The 22,366-nt window shown below is 41.9% G+C and overlaps 1 protein-coding gene across 21 annotated transcripts in view; it reads right to left on the bottom strand.

Annotated features, from left to right (window-relative positions):
* The window catches only part of DMD (dystrophin), a 1,274,903-nt gene that overhangs the window by 23,151 nt on the left and 1,229,386 nt on the right, over positions 1–22,366 (bottom strand). For 15 of the 21 annotated variants that reach the window (XM_064151948.1, XM_064151973.1, XM_064151974.1 and 12 more), the window contains 5 exons: positions 20,099–20,235; positions 19,251–19,289; positions 14,499–14,564; positions 13,121–13,186; positions 7,495–7,653 (listed from right to left, as the gene is read on the bottom strand). In XM_064151948.1, coding sequence (XP_064008018.1) covers positions 7,495–7,653; positions 13,121–13,186; positions 14,499–14,564; positions 19,251–19,289; positions 20,099–20,235 — 467 coding nt within the window. The remainder of the gene's footprint in view (positions 1–7,494; positions 7,654–13,120; positions 13,187–14,498; positions 14,565–19,250; positions 19,290–20,098; positions 20,236–22,366) is intronic. The other 6 variants (XM_064151949.1, XM_064151970.1, XM_064151972.1 and 3 more) reach the window with 3 other exon arrangements.

Raw genomic sequence — 22,366 nt, 5'->3', positions numbered from 1 at the left:
GAGAATTAGTGCTAGAAAAAGACTGAGGGATAAAAGCACTTTGCAAACACTAATCAAAGCGGACACCACCTGGCCAGCCTGTCTGTTTTACAGGTGAGAAAGCTAAGGCAGAAAGGTGGCCACACAAGCTCAGAGCAAAACGTACAACACAGGAGTTCATTTGCAACTCTGCTGTCATCAGTCAGGTCACATCGCCCTCCTCTCTTTGTATTTACAACTGCATCTGCAGCCTAGCTATGAAGTTACTAACCTGTGATGAGGAAAAGACAGATTAATGAGCCAGTCTCTGCGCTGCACTAACTTCTGGAGCTATTAATTTCCATCTTCATTTGGACTGCACTGTCTAGAGTGCTGCAGTCTACTGTAACTTCAGGGGACTGCTAAGCTTGATCTTTGATTCTGCAAAATCCCAGTTTACTCCAGTAAAATGCTCCACAGGTTAGTATCATCTACAGCAGTCCACACGAAAACAAAAAATCTACCAAGCAGAAAGGGCATAGGAGGTAAGAAGCTGACACATTGTTAGAGAGAACACAGCCCAAAACCTCAAAAATAGTAACTTGTAAGAAATACATTGTAGGCAAGGGAGGCCTAATAAACTGCCCTGGGAATCTGTGGCTGTGATGTTCCTTTGCAGCTTTCCAAAGGAGGGAAAAAGGCTGGATGCTCTGGTAACTGCTTACTCATCACGAGCAGTGACCCAGATTGGATTTTTTTCCAACTTGCTCTTGTCTGAGGTTGTGAGAACTGATACTTTTTGCCAGCTCTGCCTGCAAACCACAATGCACACTGACAGTTTGGTCTGGAGGCTTAATAGCACCTCAGAAACCTCCCCCAAAACAACTTTATTAAGCAATGAAACATTTCTAAAGGTATGGTGGTGTGACCAGAACAAGAACTAAGCAGTACGCATCCTTTCCCATGGATAAGAAAGCAAAGCCAGAGACAAAGACAGGCTACTGATTGTTCCTTAAATGTGTTTGTGCCCCATAGCAGCTGCATGATGGATGTGTCCTAAACTGAAACAGTGGCAGCCTCCCATTGCAGGATCTCTATGTGATCCAGAGGTTTGAAAAGATGAAAAACAAAGGGTTGCTCATTCTTATGCATTCGCTTGTTCCAAAATTCAAGATTTCTTTCTCTAAAACACATATAAAGAGGGAGGACTATGGAAAGATTTTTTTTCTCAAAAGAAAAGTTTTAGTCTTAATCAAAATTAGAGTTTCAAGTCCATACAATAATCTGGGAAAAAGAAAGACAGGCACCACTGGGTGTTGCCTTCCACATGATTTAATGTCTTCAGGTACTTCTAGCTGAATGGGCTGGGGAATGATTAATAATAACACAAAAAAGGAGTAAGAATGAGCATGGCAACAGTGCTGAACAGAGTTCTTCCTGCAGACTAAAGCTTATATAGGATTGCTCATTAAACTTGTTTTTCACAGTCTGTAGGTAGTGGCTCTTGCTACAGCAAAAGGAATTTCCCAGATGTACGACACAGGCAATACTCTGTGAACAGCAGGCTCAAAAGTTTGAAGTGCTGTAAAGCAAAGGATAAAATATCACCCTGAGGGAAATTAAAAGAATGCACTTGGTCATATGTTACACAACACAACACCTTGCTATAAAGAGAGCTACAAATATCTCCTTAACTATCAGTACAGAGAGGATCTTCCACTAAGTATGGTATTGAAAAACAAGTGAGGATCAGGGAGTAATTCAGACAAAATCCTGTCTGATAAAAAATGGTTAAAAACTCTTTCTGAAAGACTATTGAAAACCAAACAAAACTATAAAGAATATTCCATATTGTCCAAGCAAAGAAATATATGAATTAAAAGGTGTATCTGGAATTAGAGTAATTTTGAAACAAAGGAATGTCAATTTGAATGACACATATGAGTTTTCCATTCCACCTGCACCTTCTCAGTTTTCAGCTCAGAGAACTGGGACTCATCACAGTAACAGCTTTCAGGGCTGCAAGGTGCAGAATGTAGATGATAAATAATATCATAACAACTGAGACCTAAATATAGAGGAGTGAAGATCTGTATTAAGGCAGGGGGAAAAGGCTGAAAATTAAAAAATAGAGAAAGAAATTGAAACTTGCTGTGAGAATATCCCAGCAGAGAGAATGACTGACTCTTACTCTTACCTCTGAAACAGTTTCAAGCCTTGTGCTGAAAAAAGATTGCTAGTGGATGCCAGGTATCCAAGGCACTGCCCACAGATCTTAGTGTAAAGCCTCTGTGTCCCAAGGAAAGGCACACTCTGACATTCAGCATAAAGGGGGATGTTAGAGAAAGGGGGAGTAAAAGCATAATCATGTCTAAGTGAGTGCAACTGAGCAAGCACAGGCAGTACTGCTAAAACGAGCCTCCCTCCATGACAGGTCAGGCTAGGTGACTTTTGTAGCTGGCTGGCATAAAAGAAGCTGCTGCATCTTCTGATCCCTGGGAAAATACATCCTACTTCAGTGAGACAAATATTCAAAATAAAGCCCCCATATATTCCATTTACTATGCCTGCACTTCTTTGAAGCATTCAAGAAGAAAAACAACAGAGGAAGCATGCAATATAACCTTGATTTATGCAACTGCAAAGAGCTGGGTAGTAAAGAGCTCGCGAGCTATTAATCACAACTATCACTGGCAGCATTAATTGCCTGGTGATGGAAAAGCCTAGTGGACTCTATTTGCAGAGTAGTCATCTCAGAGGCTATTGAGAATTTGGGAGTTTCTGTCATTTTTCATCTCCTTACAGAAAATCAGTGGTCTGAAGAAATGGACAGAGCTGGTAACTGAACCACCTACTCCTGTTCCCTGCTAGAGCACCAGTGTTTCCTCGTGATGCTTCACACTCAGATCCTTCAGCGATAAATAAACACCAAAAGGAAACACAGCATGTTTACAAATGCAGCACTTTCTTGCTGCTGGCAACTATATAGAAGGAACTTATTTCAGTAGACCATTCATCAGTCTTCAGCTCTGAAGGAATACCATAGCTGCATGGAAACAGGGCAGCTTTCAGATTCAAGGTATTAGAGCTTCTCCAGCAGCACACAGCCCACTGTGTTCCCAGGGCAAGTCAGGAAAGCAAAGGACAGGCAAATAGCTCTGGCTGGAGATCTCATTTGCTAACTTCTTGTTATAATACAGCTAGGAACTGGGAGGAGAAGAAGAAAATGTAAGACAAGTCTACCTTTTGCAGAAGTATGTCAGTGATATCGACTTAACTGAAACATTGGGAAGTATTCACATTCTTTAGTCATTAAATTGGCAGGAAAGTGTTTGAATTATTTGCAAAACATGCTGAGTCTGTGTCACTGCAGAGCTGTATGCTCTCTATGCAGCCTGCACCAGCTGATCCTGCTCCAGCAGGGGGATTGGACTTGATGATCTCTAGATACCACTTCCAACCCTTAACATTCTGTGACTCTACAACTCTATAATACTAGAACAGTAAATCCCAGTCAGTATAATCCTTCCTACAGCATAATCTGTGTAGTGCAATGTCTTAGATGAACACCAAATCTGTATCTTCTCTGTTTCTGAAATATATTCATGCCTAAGGAAACTGCAAAATGGTTTGGGGACACTTTTATAAGTGGTCTTTTTTCCTCCTCTGATACTACAATATATAGTATTAGTGCCTTGCACAGAAAGCTTATTTTAGACCTACTGAGCACATAATAAAATGTTCTTATCACAATATTCCATGTGATATAAAACTAAGCATGAGTCTGAAGGTCTAAAACTGATTGAAAATACTCTCTAAAATGCTCATATTTTAGCAAACATAAATTATTTCACAGTACAATTTTAGCCATAAATAATTTAAGGAAGTCGTATCTGCCAGCCACAAAGCACTAGGGTCTCAAAATGCTAGCAGCTAAATAATGAATATCTAACAAGAGGCCCTGAAACATGAAAAAAAAACCAACCCAGTCAGAACTGTTCCAGCTAGGTTAGTTTATAAGCTGAATAATACATTTCAGAAGAATTCAAAATAAGCAGCAGATCTTTAAACTGTCTGAAAGCAAACTCTCAGAATTACAACTTCAAAAAGTCTCTTTCATTGAAGTAACAAGTCAAGATGGAAATATTTGGAGACAGAAACTGCTGCTGAAAAGCAAATGGAGGTCAGAATTTAATAAACAGCTCCAAAGAGATGAGGAAAAGTCAAAGCATGAAGGAAAAAAGAGAAGGGCTTTTTTTTAGATGAAAAGCAGGAAGTTGTGGAGAGCTGAAGAAAAAGGGCAATGAAGTGTTTGGAATTTCATAGGATTGCTTCTTGTTGGTTCTTGATGCAGCTTTCCCAAGAGCTCTTGAGAAGCGACTGCATGTGCTGCCTCTTAACTGTAAAATAAGACAACAACATAGAATCATAGAATCAACCAGGTTAGAAGAGACCTCCAAGATCATCCAGTCCAACACAGCCCTAGCCAATCAACTAGACCATGGCACTAAGTGCCTCATCCAGTCTTTTCTTCAACACCTCCAGGGACAGTAACTCCACCACCTCCCTGGGCAGCCCATTCCAATGCCAATCACTCTCTCTGTGAAGAACTTCCTCCTAACATCCAGCCTAGGCTTCCTCCAGCACAACTTGAGACTGTGTCCCCTTGTTCTATTGGTGGTTGCCTGGGAGAAGAGACCAACCCCCACCTGGCTACAACCTCCCTTCAGGTAGCTGTAGATACAGCAGAGAGAGATGAAGCTTCAGTGTCAAATATTCAACAGAAGTGTATGCAACAAAAGTTGTGTCAACACAGGCTGGAAAAAAAGACTGCTCATCTAACACTGCTGGCTTCCCACCCACTTGTCCTCCAAGGCATAAACTCATCCTGCTCAGAGCCAGCAAGGAGGCACGCTCCAGTAACAAGGCCTGAGATATTTATAATGGGGATGAAACAATTTAGGTGCTTTATGGGTAGGCTGAGGACCAGGCAGTCACAATGTGATCTGCATCATGTCCAGCTAACTTCCAGGCAACAGATTCACCAAGTCTTCATGCTGCAGCAGTAAGTGTTTCTAGGATAAGCATGGGAAGGAGTCACCCACTGGAACTGGCTTCATGCAAGGAATTAGGTCCCAGGTTGTAGATTACCTTTGACAACAGCCAAGAAAAGGTTTGCACAAATTCCAAGAAGGATAAAGACTAGAAAATAGAAATCTGAAGGAACAAGAGTGTTTTTCAAAGGTAGGTAAGTTATGTGAATGGCTTCTGACTAACCCTGTCTGAACAGTGTATTTTTCTAAAGAGGATTCGGTGTTTCCTCCATAAAATCATAGCTATCTGGCTGTGACAAGCTATCAGGACAACAAGAACTTGTTCTGTTTTGAGCATCTGCCTCACATTTTAAGTACAAGTTATTTATAGCTGTTTGCAGAGACAAAAGTCATGATTTTTCATAATCAATGAGAATCACAGCAATGTGACCTCCACATTGTCCTACAGAAAAAGACCTCTGTGTGCTTACCGCACCGAGACCCAAAGCACTCGCAAATGGTTAGGCTGCTTGTGGTGGCATCCCACCCCTAACTGAGACTCCAATAGCACAAGTGTGAAACTAAAAGGCTATAAAATCAAAGAATCACAGGATGGTAGGGGTTGGAGGAGACCTCCAGAGATCACTCAGTCCCAAATCTCTGCCAAAGCAGGATCACCTATGGCAGGTTACACAGGTACACGTCCAGACAGGCTGTAAAAGTCTGGAGAGGAGACTCCACATCCTCTCTCAGCAACTTGTTCCAATGTCCTGGCATCCTCACAGGAAAGTTTTTCATCATGTGGAGGTGGAATTTTCTGTCTTTCGGTTTGTGTCCGTTGTCCCCAGTTTGGTAAAGCCCAAAGCTCTCATTTACTCCAGAACTGGGAATCTTCAAACCAGGTATTTTTAGGGTGTAGTTCCTGTCAGAGATGCTTTAATGTGCCATTTCTCAGTAGTAGTAGTTCTCGTTATATTCATTACAGCTCATACTGAAATTCAAGACATAAACTCCCTAAAGGAATTTTTTTAGCCTACTTTGCTGTCTACCTGCAGCTTGTACTAATCATATTTCTAATCTAAAATGAGGCTGTGAAAAAGCCATTCACCTTTTCTGGTGGGTGGCTTATTTTCTATACAGAAAGAAAAGTTTAATTTTTTTCCTTCTTCCTTGTGCTGTTCAAAAGAAGTAACATCCCTCCCCTGAAAACTAAGCCACTTTATTATCTGCACAGTGCCGGTACTTCAGAAAGTACTTGGGCTTTATGTGCTGCTCAGTAGGAAGTCTGTTTCCAACAAAATCTCACTGCTGTTCAGAGAGCAACAACTTTGTTTACTACAGCTTTCTGTCTGAAACACTTTCCTCATCCTTTATGCCTATTGATCCTCTATGTTCTCCCTATTCCTCCTGATAAAGGCGCCACTGTAATTGATTAGTACCACCCAAAGAAGACTTATGCATGAAGAGAAGATCTATGAGAGTGCCAACTCTTGCATTATTTCCTTGACATGCCTAAAGTAAATGATTACTTGCATTAAACCCTCAGTAAACAAAAGGATCTAGCTCTTAAAGAAGCAAGCAAAAAGTGCATGAAAAAGCCAACAGACTCTACCATAAAAGCTGAAGGCAGCAGAAGGCAAACAAAAATGGGGTTTGTGTGGATTTAAGTGATTTCTATCTTACAGTCTGGTTTTGATTGCAGTTACAACCCTGTCAGGGGCAAGATCTACTAGTTGTTATGCTGATGGTCCAGAACTCCTGAGTGCTGTAGAAAGACAACTGCAGTGCTCTGATGCTGCGAGAATCCAATTGGGTGGAGTTTTTTTGGTGATTAATGAAGGTAACTTCGATTAAGCTTGAAACTGAAAGCAGTAAATGACATTTGGTATTGAAAGGCTAAAGAAATGGCAAAAAGCAACACCAAACCACCCAACTATTAACCACTGCACAAGTATTCCTTAGAAGAAAATGCAACTTTATAACTCATCTCTAAAAATGCTATCAAAGTGAATTCCATCTAACTGTGCAGTGCAGTCACTTCACAGATCTGGTACTTCAAATGAACTGGGATAATTTCAAAGCCTCATGCCCAACCTTTTTTTGAGAAAAGCTTGTCTTTTCAGGAACTGCCACCTGTCTTTTCCAGAAATGCCTGCACAAGTCTGCACACCCTGCCCTCACCTAATGGAAAAATGAAGTGATGCCAGTACGAAGCTCATTATTGTCATGGAAATAAAGGGAACAGTGGTACAGAAGGGAATGGTATGAAACAAAGCCAGCAGAGCTTGTCACATGTGGCACCATGAGTATTAAGGGAGCCAGTGCAGGTCTTTGAAGCTTGCCAGTTTGGAGGCTTCGTGCAAGAAGCAGTGCTGAGTCATCACTGCCCTGCAAGTGGGAACTCGTTAAGGATGATGTCAGCCCCATCACCTATCGAGAGAAAGCTTTTGTTTGCCCCTGCAGTGTGTGCCAGAGTGCTGCAGCAGGTGGTACTGTAACCCACCTGTTTTCCTCCTCCAGGTCTGCGAGGATTCTCTCCAGTTCCCCTCTTTCTTCACTCTCCAGAGAAATCAGGATCTGGGCAGGACTTCGGGGCTGGCTCAGGGGGGACTCCTGGTTCAGACTTTGGCAGTAGTGCTGGATTAATAGGTGTTCATCATCGCTGGAAAACAGAAGAGGATAAAAATGACTCTTCCTTTCCTCCATTTTAACTTTGCAGTACATATGAAGAGATGATTCACTCAGAGTCTCTCACTTCTTACAGAGAGATTTGCTGAACTCTTTATAGCCAACAGCAGACCAATGTACCTTAAAGCAGAATCTGCTGAACTGCTTCATTTAGTCTCTGATAATATCCCTTCATGGAGGAGTCCACCTTTTCTCCCCTCTGCTTCTCAAGATGCTTAAAGCCAAGTTCTGTCACAGCCAACAACCTCAGCTTTCCTCTTTTGTCTAATGTCAATTAGGAATTTGCTTGAGAAAATAACATCTGCTTCCCAATCTGTGTTGTGGAAGGGTCATTCCAGCAAAGGCAAAGCGTTGACATCCACAAGCTCTTCCTATGCGGTAAAGGTGTCCTCTGTTTAGCTATTTTTCTCTATACAACTGTAGATGAAGCGAAATAAATGACTCAATCTAATGAAATGATGCTTTATTTCAGTGAGTTTGTCACTTTCTGGGTTTGCTTGTTTAATTACAAATGATCTGTGCTGTCAGAACATAAATAGATGTATTACAGATGAGCATCTTCCTTTTCTTTTTATTGCCCTCAGAGCTGTCTGGCATTTGAAACATCTCTGGAGGACAAAAGCAAATCCAATTTTGAAGACCTTGACCATCTCCTAGAATTACATGAGTGTTTTAGATGCTATGGAATTGCATCCAGGACCTAAGCTATGCAGCTAGCACTAGCAGTAACTGTGAGAAAACATGGAAGATTTCTCTTGACACAAGTCAAGGACAGAAAAACATCCCAGGTTGCTCTTTGGAATCTTGTTTTTCTGGTAGTACTTACTTGTAAGAAAATAATTCAGTGTAGTTTTCTGTTACATTTTTATTCTGGAATTTAACAGGCATTTTGAACAGCTGTTATTGTTCAAAAATTAGAATCTTCCATGTTGCCATTTTGCTCCTGAAAATGTTAATGATGCCATTATGACTGCAGGAGTGCTGAAGCAATGTAGAGCACATTAACATCAGTTCATAAAAGGGAAATATTAATTTTCCACCACAAGCTTCCTTTCCTTTTTCTACACAAAATTTTACAGGCTTGCCAGTCCCTGAATTTATACCTTTCATGAAGCATTTCAACTGTGATTTCTTTCAAAGAACTGCTTTGCATTTATAAATATTCTTTATGAAGCTGAAGTGAATTAAGAGTGAAAAAGTGACATAACTATTGCACTATAATGTCACTTGGCAAGACACATCCTTTAGCCTGCACACACTTTTCTATACACAATTGCAGTGACACAATGTAGTGGAATGTATTGTGATTGAGATACACACACACATTTTCTCTTTATTTCCCTCCTTCTCTCTCTCCCATCTACCACTCTACCTGCAATTATAAGCCTGATAAACCAAAACTTGTAAGAATGCCATAACTTGACAAACAAGACTGAAAGAACTACAGTTGTGAATTCATGGTGAGCTTTGACTCTGCTGCAGTTTGTATCTGAAGCATTTCTTCCAACATTCAGAATTCAAAGGATTATTCTTATGTTAATAGCACCAAATGAGTAACAAACTGGATGGTTACTGGTTAATTTATTAACTGAATCTTATTAATACAACTTTTAATTAACCAAAGAATGAGCTGAACAGTAAGACCAATGCATAATATAAAAGATACTGTTCAAGAATGATTTTGTGAATATGGACATGGAAATATTCCAGTGGGGACAAGGGAAAATTCCATACACAACAGCATTACTACTATCCATGGCAATAGAAAACTGACATCCAACTTGGAATTAAAGCTTTCATCCTTAACTATGCAAAACTACACTACCAGTGCAAATGTGTTAGTTTGAAAGTGTCACCTGCAACCTTCTCTTTGAACCATCATATTAAAGCAACATACTTCGAGTTGCACAGGGAGTCTTCTTTCAAGTTGGTAGGTAACAATCCTACCAAGTCAAAAGGGAAACTATTTTGAAACAGCTAGCTTTGTTACTACCCATCAATATCTAACATGCTCACAAGGTTTTGATTCTCACTCCACATTTCAATTATCACAGAATCACAGAATCAGTCAGGGTTGGAAGGAACCACAAGGATCATCTAGTTCCAACCCCCCTGCCATGGACAGGGAAACCTCACACTTAGATCAGGCTGTCTAGAGCCTCATCCAGCCTGGCCTTAAACACCTCCAGGGACAGGGCCTCAACCACCACCCTGGGTGATCCATTCCAGGCTCTCACCACCCTCATGGTGAAGAACTTCTTCCTTAGATCCAGTCTGAATCCACCCGTTTCTAGCTTTGTTCCATTCCCTCCATCCCTATCACTGCCTGACACACTAAAAAGTCCCTCCCCAGCTTCCTTGTAGCACCTTTAAGATACTGAAAGGTCACAGTAAGGTCACCTTGGAGCCTTCTCCTCTCAAGACTGAACAGTCCCAACTCCCTTAGTCTCTCTTCATAGGAGAGGTGCTCCAACTCTCTGATCATCCCCATGACCCCTCTCTGGACACGCTCCAGCACACCCATAGCCTTCTTGTAACAGGGGCTCCAGAACTGGATGCAGTACTCCAGGTGAGATCTCACCAGTGTGGAGTAGAGGGGCAGAATCACCTCCCTTGCCCTACTGGTCACACTTCTCTTGATGCAGCCCAGGATCTGGTTGGCTTCCTGGGCTGCCAGAGCACACTGACAGCTCATACTGAGCTTCTCATCCACCAGCAACCCCAAGTCCCTTTCCTCAGGGCTGCTGTCAAGCCAGTCACTGCCCAGCCTATACTGGTGCTTGGGATTGCCTCAACCCAGACTCACAGAATAGTTTAGGTTGGAAGGCACCTTTAATCTAGTTCCAATCCCCCTGTTATTGGCAGGGACACTTTCCACTAGATTAAGTTGCTCAGGGCCTCCTCCAATCTGTCCCTGAACACCTCCACAGAGCAGGCATCCATGATCTCCCTGGACAAAATGTTTCAGTGTCTGCCCATCCTCACTGTAAAGAATTTCTTCCTAATAGCCAGCCTAACTCTATCCTCCTCAAGCTTCAGTCCATTGAAGTGCTTGTCAAAAGTCCCTTCCCTGCTTTCTTCTAAGCTCCCTTCAGGTCCTGGAAGGCCTCTATAAGGTCTCTCCAGAGCCTCCCTTTCTCCAGGATGAACAGCCCCAACTCTCACAGCCTGTGTCCACAGGGAAGGTGAATGAGTACTGCTTAGAGACTCTGCTTTATAGGAATGCTACAAATGGTGAAAAGAACATTCTGTCTCAATTTTCAGACAACACCCAGATCTTAAACTGTGGCAAGGATGGTAAAGAATGTAGAAACAGAAGAAACTCCACTTTTAGAAAAGTTGGAATTGTTTTCAATATTTGCATATCTGGAATCTGTGCTATGGCTTCTCCTAAACAGTTCATTAACTAAGAGTAAATTCTCAGGTATGGCAAAGATTAACATGCTTCTGTCCTGTTTCCAGAAACATGACTCGCACAGAATCACAGAGTGTCTCAGGGCTTGGAAGTGACCTTGAAAGATCATCTAATCCAACCCCCCTGCCAGGGCAGGATCACCTGGCATAGGTCACACAGGAATGCATCCAGGCAGGTTTTGAGTCTCCACAATCATTCTGGACAGCCTGTTCCAGGTGTTCTGTCACCCTCATGGTGAAAAAGATTTTCCTTCTATTCACATGGAACCTCCTATGCTCCAGCTTGCACCTATTGCCCCTTATCCTGTCACTGGACATCACTGAGCAGAGTCTGCATCTGTCCTGAAACTCAGCTTTTACATATTTATAAACATGAATAAGTCATTCCTTAGTCTCCTCTTCTCCAAGCTAAAGAGCCCCAGCTCCCTCAGCCTTTCCTCAGAAGGGAGATGTTCACTCCTTTTATTATCTTTGTATCTCTTCACTGGACTCTTTCAAGCAGTTCCCTGAGGTCCTTTTTGAACTGAGGGATCCAGAATTGGACACAATATTCAGATGGAGTCTCACCAGGGCAGAGTAGAAGGCAAGGAGAACCTTTCTCAAACTACTAACTACATGTCTACTAATCCACCCCAGGATGCCATTTGCCTTCTTGGCCATATGGGCACATTGCTGGCTCATGGTCATCCTTCTGTCTACCAAGACTCCCAGGTCCCTCTTCCCTACACTGCTCTTCAAAGGCCAGTGCTCAGCCTAGGTTGGTCCATGGGGTTGTACACTTGTCCTTGTTGCATTTCATTCAATTTCTCCCAGCCCAACTCTCCAGCCCCTGCCTAGGTCTGGCAGCAGAGCCTGTGTGTCAGCCACTCCTCCTTGGTTAGTACCACAAGCAAACTTGCTGACTCATGGTTAATTTTCTAGTTCTATGTCCTTTTACTAAGAGAATAAATGAGATCAAGAAAACCATGAGAAGAGAAACATATCATTGTCAGATAACCACAGAAAAGGTCTTGGTGTAACATCAGATTCACCTATTTTTTTAAATTAAAACTTTTATTTATAACTTTACATTTCAAGTAGTAGAATGGATGCTTCTCTGTGACCTGTCCAACTTCAAGTTACCTACTCATATTTCACAGACAGAATGAGTCTTTCCCAGCTTAGTCTTGCAAAGTATTTCAGGTATTTATAGACTGAAGATTTCTCTTTAGCCCAACTAACCTTTTGAATGATACTTTGCTCACAGTAACATTTTCTACCTTGCAGCAATTTCACCATGATTAAGTTTGCAGTACAGATAGAAAGGTTATCTTTTCATTTTTGTCCCTAAAACACACCAGATGCTGAGCATTTTTCCCAAGTAATATGGCAACTGTTTGCTGAATAAACCACTAATTAAAAAAAAAAGAGTGATTTTAATTTTGCAAGTATCCCTCATCAGTTGCACAACTTCAGTGCGGAGCTACAGGCCATAAATCCAGACATTATGCTACAGAACCATAGAATCAACCAGGTTGAAAGAGACCTCCAAGATCATCCAGTCCAACCTGTCCCCCAGCCCTATCCAGTCAACTAGACCATGGCACCCAGTGCCTCATCCAGTCTCTTCTTGAAGACCTCAAGGGACAGTGCCTCCACCACCTCCCTGGGCAGCCCATTCCAATGGGAAATCACTCTCTCTGTGAAGTTCATCATTAAATTGAACCAGATCTTGCATGTGGCCATACAAATTCTGCACTACAGAATTTCCTGACAAGTTCACACAACCATAGAATGGTCTGGGTTAGCAGGGACCTCCAAAAGTCATCTAGTCCAACTCCCTCCGCAGCCAGCAAAGGCATCCTCAAATAGATCAGGTTGCCCAGAGCCCTGTTGAGCCTCACTTTGAATATCTCCAGGGATGGGGCCCCACAACTACCTCCCTGGGCAACCTGTTTCAGTATTCCACTACCTTCATGGTAAAGAACCATGTTATTAACCTTCACAGGAACAAAACCATGTCAAAAATAGTGAAGTAGCCTACTTACATGCTCTCATTAGGTGAAATACTGTCATTTAGATAAGAACCATTGGTGTTCTCCATTTCTGCTAGCCTAGGGAAAAATAAACAAGACTCATTAAAATCAATTCTGTGTTCCAGAAACTTTATTTGCTCTAACATTCCTGAAAGAATTGAAGAGCAGAATGGTTTTTTTTTTTAATGAGTTTTGAGAATTTGAAACTCAAATTAATTGATGCTCACTGTTGATTACCAAAAAAAGTTTTCCAATAAACTTTTGCAAAGGATTGGTTTATCTCTTTTACAACGACCTGGCTAAACTCACTTCTAAGCTGTCGACCCTTTCTCTGAGGTTATATTCCACTCCTCATCGTTAATTAATTCCATAATCAAAGAAAGGCCTTGAGATGCCAGGGGATTACACAAATTGCTTTGTACCTGGCAAAGTCATTATCAGAACTGTAACTAACAGTCATTCCCCACTGGTTTTCAACACTCAGCCTCTCCTAAGCAAAAATTTGGAAATACCTCTCCTGATCAAGCAATTTTAGAGAAAGAGGAGGTTGGAGTAACTGTTTTTCATTACCTCGACCCTAGCAAAATTTGTTCACCTGGTGGAAAAATATTTCTTTGTGCAATTACCTCACTTTTTGATTCTTAAGAGCATCAGGAAAGCAGACAAGGGAACTAAAGCAGTGATACACCACTATTTTAATCCTCCAAATCAAGGGAAAATCCTATTTATGGTATTCACAAGAAGAATTACTTAATGTTAAAACAGTACTTGAGATTTATCTGAGTTTGGAGGTTTCTGCTCTTCTGATTTGCATGATTTCACCAAGGTGAAAACAACCTCAACATAGAATCATAGAACGTTTTTCAGTTGGAAGGGGACCTTTTAAGGTCCAGATCAACCCCCCCTGCCATGGGCAGGGACATCTTCCAGTAGACCAGGTTGATCAAAGTCCTGTCCAACCTGACTTTGCTTCCAGGCATGGGGCTTCCATCACTTCTCCAGGCAACCTGTTCCAGTGTTCCACCACTCTCACTGTAAAAAAATGTCTTTCTTGTCCCTAGTCTAAATCTTTTCAGTTTAAAACCATTACCCCTTGTCTTGGCACAGGCTTGGCTAAAAAGTCAGTAATCTGAGTGCACAGTTTAATGAAGATCCCACAGCATCTAAAGGTTGCTTCTGACCACACACATGCCCTGGCATGCAAGTTAGCTGACAGGCTGGTTAGTAGTAACCACAGACAATGATCTACATCCCAGAGCTTGCAAAGCAGACCCCCAAACTCTATGTTTCTTTAAGAAGCGCTCAGGTAGCAGCTAGCCTTTGGGATTTTGGATTTTTAAGAAAGGACTGTTTAGAGAAAGATCTGCCTGAGGTCCAGCTGGTCTCATACCTGCTAGCATAATGTTCAATGCGTGAATGAGTATCATCATGTGAAAGCTGAGGGGACGAGGCAGGCCTATAAGGCAGAAAACACTGATTAATCACAAACAATACCCCTTTAGAAGTAAAAAGATACTTAGAGCTATGCCTATACCCTCACATCTCTGTGCCTTATGCTTACACTGTGTTTGGCAAACAGCAAGTTATAACTCCAGGTGCTGCATGTGCCTCCTCAGGCCATCGATGCAATGTTTTTTGGTACCACACCAGGGACTGTGACCATTAGGCAACCCGTCTGTTGCAATGACTCTTCTTTGCACCAGACCCCAGAGAATCCTTTTCCAAAGGTTTTAGAGAAGAACTTTCCCCTTGGTTTTCCTTTCACACCTGCCTCCTTCATTCTGAATATAGCTTCATGTGCAGCCTTGCACCAGCTGTGAAAACTCTCATGGGAACCTCCTCTCTGTCTCCCACCCTGCTCCAGTGCTTGTATCCAGCACATCCCACTTCACAGGGCCTTTAAGGACTTCTCCACAAGCAACTACAAACAAATATGAGACATATAAAATATCTGAAATGAGCCTTTAATAACAGACTGCAGACAGTGAAGATTTTGCAGATCCGTGTGTTATGCAGGAGGACAGGTGTGAATTATTTTGGGTCTCCTGCCTGACAAGTCAGATGGTATGAGGTCCTTTTCACTTTTTGTTGATGAAAACAATGATGTGACTTCTATCATCAACTAGAGTATTGTTTCTTACAGCCCCAACTCTGGAAAGCATCACTATGGAATTATGTTGCCTGGTGCAGTTCAGAGAGCAGCCTTTCCTGCCAGGTGGGATTTTGCCAGTCTGCAACTATCAGGAGATGCTGGATTAACAGAAAATGATGCAGCTTCCCAAATTGCATGGCAATCTAGTATTGTAGCTCTACTTTAACTTCCTTTTATTCTATCTCTGCTGACTCTCCCTCTGGAACTTCTGAATGAGGGTTTTCCCTCCCTTTTAAATTGTTGGTATCTGTGGGTCAGATTATGTCTGCCCAACAGGGAGTGCACTGCATTGCAAGAGCAGTCAAGTTTGGTATTTACTGGCTGTATACCAAAACTGTGATTATCTTGTGGTTTGTAATGCTCCCATGTTAGAAATGTGATAATCTTGCAGTAAATCTACTAGACTGGTCATCTTCCAAGTTTCTTATCAGCCTGCAAAGAGTTCTGTGAAGTCAAGATGCTTCCAAATTCATGGGAGAGGCACACAAAAATCATCAACATTAATGTGTCTTCTCACAGACTGGTAAAGTTGTTCTCTTAAAGATACTGCAGCTCAAGCATAATGAAACTCCTTTTGTTTGAAGCGAGCTTTGTCCCATCACATGTTCAAAGACAACAGAGAATAAACACTCAATTCACAGAGTTGCTCAGTGCAGCAGAGATTCATGAGGATAGGTAATTGCTTCTCTGCAACTTGCTATCATAGAATCACAGAATGGTCTGGGTTGGGACCTCCAAAAGTCATCTAGTCCAACCCCCTCTGCAGTCAGCAGGGGCATCCTCAACTAGATCAGGTTGCCCACAGCCTTGTCAAGCTTCACCTTGAATTTCTCCAGGCACGGGGCCTCAACTACTTCCCTGGGCAATCTGTTCCAGCATTCCACTAACCTCATAGTAAAGAACTTATTCTTAACACTCATCCTGGTTTGTGCATGAAAATCTACACTGAAGGGAAGTGAGGGGAAGAGGATGCAATTTATCTAGTGCAGTGGATTGTGCAGAAAGATGCTTTTCTGATAAGTGATTGCTTTCTCCATTTCCTACATTTGTTTGACATAACAGCAGATCTGAAGTCGGTCTTGGCTGGTACTATCAACAAAAGAAGGGATCTTGGTTTCAACCCTCCCTCAAATGTTGCTGCTAATACTGTGCACAGAGCAGGAAATCTGTGTTGAAAGTAGCTTTTGTCCTGGCAGTGCACATGTATTGGTGCCAATACGAAGGAATGGACAGCAACTGTTTGGGACCAACTGGGCAATGAAGTGATGTCCCTTTGGGCAGGCAAAGGATGGGTCTCATTGCATGCTTACACATTTGCTGCCTTGACACTAAGCTTCAACTTCAGAAGTGAAGAAGGTGTGTATTTTTAAAACCTATTTGGTAACAAGACAGTGCTATGTGACCTGGTGAGCTGGTTTTGTCTTTCTGACAACTGCAGGCAGGGGGTGAGGTTACATTTCCAGGTTTGCCTGCAGTGGAGATCTACAGCTTTTGACATCTGCTTAAGAAAGCAAATCAGTTAAGATTTGCTTGTTGAATTTAGCTGCTCAGAGGTACACTTTTGCCCATATCTGGGCAAGTTAGGGAACCAGTGTGCTGCAATTGCAGGCTGCTGTGCAGACATACTGTTAGATTACCATCTAGGCTAGAGCTCACAGTCCTTCCTTTCTAAGCACACATACTCAGCCCACCTAACCAGTTTGAACCCTCAGCGTGAAGGCTGAGTGACATTGCCAATATTTAGTCAAGATAACCCTCCCTTTTACAAGGGCTCTACAGCTGCATTGCTCAAGCTGGGGTCTGCAGGAACAGCTCTGGGGAATTCCAGTCAAGTGGCAACTGAGTGGCAAATACCACCTCTTGCAACAAACTGCACCCCTAGAGACCTGGCTTGCAGGACAAAGGCACTTTTCTTGCTCTTCATCATTTTGCTTGATGGTTCTTGAAAGTGTAGCATCAAGTGGATTGTATTTGTGCAAATGACAGCCCACAGTTGGAGTGAAAAGATGCAAATCCTCACAAAAAGTGTGATCTCTCCCTTTAATGCCTGCCAAGGACAGTATCTGTGCAAAGTACTGGGTAATAAAGGAGTCAGAATCACTAACTTCAAACAAAAAGTAAATATCTCTGTATGCATAAAAAGTTCCATGTCTACCACATGCTGATGTCAGCATAGCACTATTGAACAATGCCTGGTTATGCTCTTCTGCAGTGCTTTAAAGGTTACCCAGAAACCGGCATGGAAATACCAGCAAGATCTTAGAAAACATGTGGAAGCTTTTGGATAACCAGAGCAAGAGGTTTGACTGCCAAAATTGCACTCAGCCCTGTAACTGACAGTTTTAAATCTGAGTAACTCAGTAAATTGTGTTATAAGCCTGGTGGGTCCAGCACAAAGGGAATAAACCCCTCAAACCTTAGTAGACAGAATGAAGAGCAATTCTTTTCAGCCACTACTAATTTATAAATTTTCTGCCTTCTTTTCAGACCAGACAAAAGGATTGTGCTTAGGAAAATACCTGAGCTGGTCTGATTCAAGGTACAAACTCTCTGTACAAATCCTGCTTCTCAGTATCACCCAATTTTTCTTAAGCATTATATGTGAGTTAATGTAGTACACAATGCCAAATCTTTGTTGTGAAGCTACTTTGATGTTATTGCTGTAAGTAACTAGAATAAAGCATGTTATGGCAGCTTAATTTCATGTTAGGCTGGACACAGCAATGGCATTCCATATGATCCAAGCTCTCCTTAAAGGTTACTTTTAAGTTGGCAGTTGTTAAGGGTAAGAAATCTAGTAGCACAACTGAGTATGTAGTATGCTGCAACCATTCCCATCTGCATTTCTAGAGTGCACCATAAAGTTCAAAGCCTTTCTACTTCAGCCTGGCTCCAGCCTTTTGGCATTTTCTGTGGGGGAATCCTGAACCACACAAGGTTTGTAGTATTAGATGTGTTTCCTGGTTGCTCAAATTTCCTAGAAGCACAGCACTTCACTCGACTTCCCAATGGTTTGTGCTCCAAATGAGAATTAGAGATCAGTATTCCAACATATACATTTCATTACTGTTTTATTCTACCAAAAAATTCAGTGATGGTGCAAGTCATATACATTTCACCATATAGAAATATATAAAACTCTATTTATTAGTTTCTCAGTAGTTATCAAGATATGAATTAAAAATAATCCTTATTTAACATTATTCTAAAATCATCCATGTAACACCAGTAGTAGCAAATGCCACAATATTGAGTATATAGATCTTTAGCTTATGCTGAGAGAATTACTACAACATTAAGACAATGCACGTGCAGGAATGGTTCAAGAATGAGAGTCCATTTATAGCTAAAAAAAATTATTCTGGGTTTTAACTTCTAAAAAAAAAAAATAAAATCCAACAGTAAACATTTCCCCATTTCCATCTCCCATCACAATTCTTACTGTATCTAAAGAAAAAAGGAATGAAATATCCATTGAGCTTTGGATGAATTGGGGCACACCGGTGTGCAAGTGCGCATGGTCACGCGTAAATCCGAACCACAGCTTTAGCTACAGAACAATGCCATTCCTAAAACTGAATCCAATCCATCAGGTCCAATTTCTAGCCTTGAAAGATCATGTTGTACACATTTAGAGGGATCGACACTTATTCAGAAACACAGGCTTTTAAGGGACAAACTCTCATGAGCATTAGTAGGAGGGCACCAAAATTCCTGTTAATCGGATGAAAAATACATACTCCAGAAAGAGCATACAGTACACAATCCATCACTGCTGCAAACTCCTGGATTTATCCCATGCTACTCATTCGGGATTTAAACATTCCTTCAGAGAGTGCACCAAAGAAAATAGTCATAAAGAAAGAAGGAAATGAACTTATGTAAAACTAAACAAAGAAAGAAAGAAACAAAACCAAACAAAGAAACAAAAAAAAGTGAGGGAACGCAGCAGCGGTAGCAGCAGCAGCACACTTCAGCAAAAGTACTCACGCAGAATCTACTGGCCAGAAGTTGATCAGAGTAACAGGACTGCAAGACAAAAAATGAGGAGGTGAAGAGAGAGGCAGAAGAAACTCAGCAGCAAAATAATTACAGAGAGATTTTAAAAAAAAATATATATATATAAAAAAAATCACAACTGAAAAACAGAAATCCAACAGACCAACGTGAATGACTGCGGAGAGAAACCAACCAAAAGGTGAAGGAAAAAAAGAAATCTAAAACTAAAAGAGAGGAATAGAGAGAGCCAGAACAAGCTGTGTGCAATTGCCATTAAACAACTGATTAAGCTTCTAAACCAAAACAAACCCAAAGGCAACTGGGTTAACTCATTGAATTCTCCATCTACATCCTTCTTGATTTTGGTGTTGGTGGGTTTTTTTCTCATAAAGACATCAAAAGCACTTAATAAGACTAGGTCTAGAGGGTGAGAAAAGAAGAAATCAGTTGGGAAGCTTGCAAACACAGTAGCCTAATTAAAACCAAACCAAAAAAACCCAAACAAAACCACGGAAAGGTTACCTATTTGGAAGAAAGTAAAAATTTGAGGAAGAGATCATTAGTCTCCAAATTGCCATATCAAACTTAGAAGTTTGTAAGGTTGTCAGTATGTCACTTTTACCAACTGAAGCTGAAGTTCTCGCATGAGGGCAGGTTAAACATATACAGGCAATGGCAATTGAAATCCCAGCTTGTGTTTTCCTGCCAGCCGAGGTTAACAGAAACAAAAGAAATAAAGAGGCTTTATGCGTTTAGGAAGTGAAGGGAGTTGGCACCAGCTGGGGAGCTCAAGAGCATACCAAATGAATCGCTACTTAAGACACTTCAGAGCTACTCACGTTTCCATGTTGTCTCCTTCCAAGACAGTTTGCACAGGCAGATAGCCCATTCGTGGGTGCTTTGCAAAGTATCTTTTTGTTCGAAATTTGTTTTTGAGTACCTTGGCAAAGTCACGGACATCTTCTCCTGAAGTTGTCTGAAAGCCACAAATCAGAATGAAAGCACTTTTGGTGAGGTTATCATTATTTGTTCAGCTTCTTCCTTTCCTGGGTCACTTGTAAGAGCTGTGGCCACACTAAGCAGAGTTGCCAACGGCTCAACCTCCAGAACCCCAGATTTTATCTATCACCATCACCTTACAATGTACCATGCAGTCAGACTGCTTGGGGGAAGAAGGAGAGAAAAACAGAAGCTCCAAAAACCTCATACAGGCTCATGTATCATAGAATCACAGAATCAACCAGATTGGAAGAGACTTCCAAGATCATCCAGTCCAACATAGCACCCAGCCCTGTCCAATCAAGTCAACCATGACACTAAGTGCCTCCCCGAGTCTTTTCTTCAACACCTCCAGAGATGGCAACTCCACCACCTCCCTGGGCAGCCCATTCCAATGCCAATCACTCTCTCTGCCAACAACTTCCTCCTAACATCCAGCCTAGACCTCCCCTGGCACAACTTGAGGCTCTGTCCCCTTGTCCAGTTGTTGGTTGCCTGGGAGAAGAGACCAACCCCACCTGGCTACAGCCTCCCTTCAGGTAGTTGTAGACAGCAATGAGGTCACCCCTGAACCTCTTCTCCAGGCTGCACACCCCCAGCTCCCTCAGCCTCTCCTCACAGGGCTGTGCTCCAGGCCTTTCACCAGCTTCACTGACCTTCTCTGGACATGCTCCAGTATCTCAACATTGAATTGAACTGGATCAGAATCACAACATACATCCAATTGGAAGAGACCTCAAAGATCATCCAGTCCAATCCTTGACCCAGTACTAAAGGGTCAACACTGAACCATGTCCCTAAATGCCAGGTCAACATGCTGTTTAAACACCTCTAGGGATGGTGACCCCACCACTGGCCTGAACAGACTATTCCAATGTTTGAGAACCCTCTCTGTGCACAAACATTTTCTAGCATTTAGTCTGAATCTCCCCTGGTGCAGGCTGACACCATTTCTTCTAGTTCTGTCACTTGCCACCAAGGAGAAGAGGCTACCCCCTTCTCGCTCCAGTCTACCTTCAGGTAGTCTTAGAGAGCAATGAAGTCTCATCTCAGCCTCCTCTCTTCCAGACTGAGCAATCTCAGCTCCCTCAGACACTCTTCATAAGCCCTTCTTGAGTATCATTGCCTCATCTGAGGTGATCTCACAAGGACAAAGAATAATTAGATAAGAATTTGTCATTTCCTCATCTGGCTTGAGGTGCTCTCTGTCTGCTTTTTGTTCAGCTCTGAAGTGGTTGTAATGGAGGATATACAGCCATGCCTTGTGTCCAGCTAGCTGCTTCACTGCCTCTGACCAGAAACTCACCATCTACACTCTCATGGGCTTGTCAGACCACAAAAGTTAAACCTCTACTCTCAGTACATTTTCTTGCCAGTTCTCTGTCTCAGCCTCCACTGTCATTAATATTTTGATCAAAGAGAAACAAGAAGCAGGTGAGAAAGCTCTCAGATCAGTTATTTCTTCATGTGCCTGTTTAATCCAAAGCTAGCTGGCACTTAAGATCAATACTCAGAGGAGACTACAATCTGCAGAACGTTTTCTACTCTCTTGCCCACAGTTGGCTTTCTTTGCTGCTGTAGAGAGTGGCAAAGAAATGCAAAGTGGAATTAGTTTCCTGAAAACCAGGATGAGGGAGGAAGAGTTCAAAGGATGTCTGCTGGGAAGATGCAAGCCTTCTTGTGAGCCTGATTGTGAAGAATGTTAATGGAAGACATTGGTTCCTTTAGTCAGGCTGCACTCCCTCCTCTGCACCTCGCAGAGACACTCGAATCTGAGATACTGCTCTTCTACCAGTAAATTAAGTTCTTCCTGACCCACATAAGAGAATTGCTTCTCCACTGTATCTCATTTAAAGGAAAGAAATGAGGGAAAACTTAATCTTTCTGACATTTTTTAATGAGTTCTTTGACTTCTCTTTAGAGAAGGAGTTGCTGGGACCTATCAGTCAAGTCAAATTTCAGAGAGCTGCTGAAACGGAGATGTATATATTTTTAATGATTACCTGGGTAGAAAAATTAAGAATGCCTTGAAAAATAATCTGCAGAAAAGACTGAAATGCATTAGCAGGAAGCACAAATATCATCCTTGTACTGATGACATCTGAAAG

Source organism: Pogoniulus pusillus, chromosome 12 (assembly GCF_015220805.1).
Source record: "Pogoniulus pusillus isolate bPogPus1 chromosome 12, bPogPus1.pri, whole genome shotgun sequence".
Classification (NCBI taxonomy): Eukaryota; Metazoa; Chordata; class Aves; order Piciformes; family Lybiidae; genus Pogoniulus; species Pogoniulus pusillus.
Note: the sequence above shows the minus strand (reverse complement) of the source record. Positions and strands in the feature narration are given on the sequence as shown.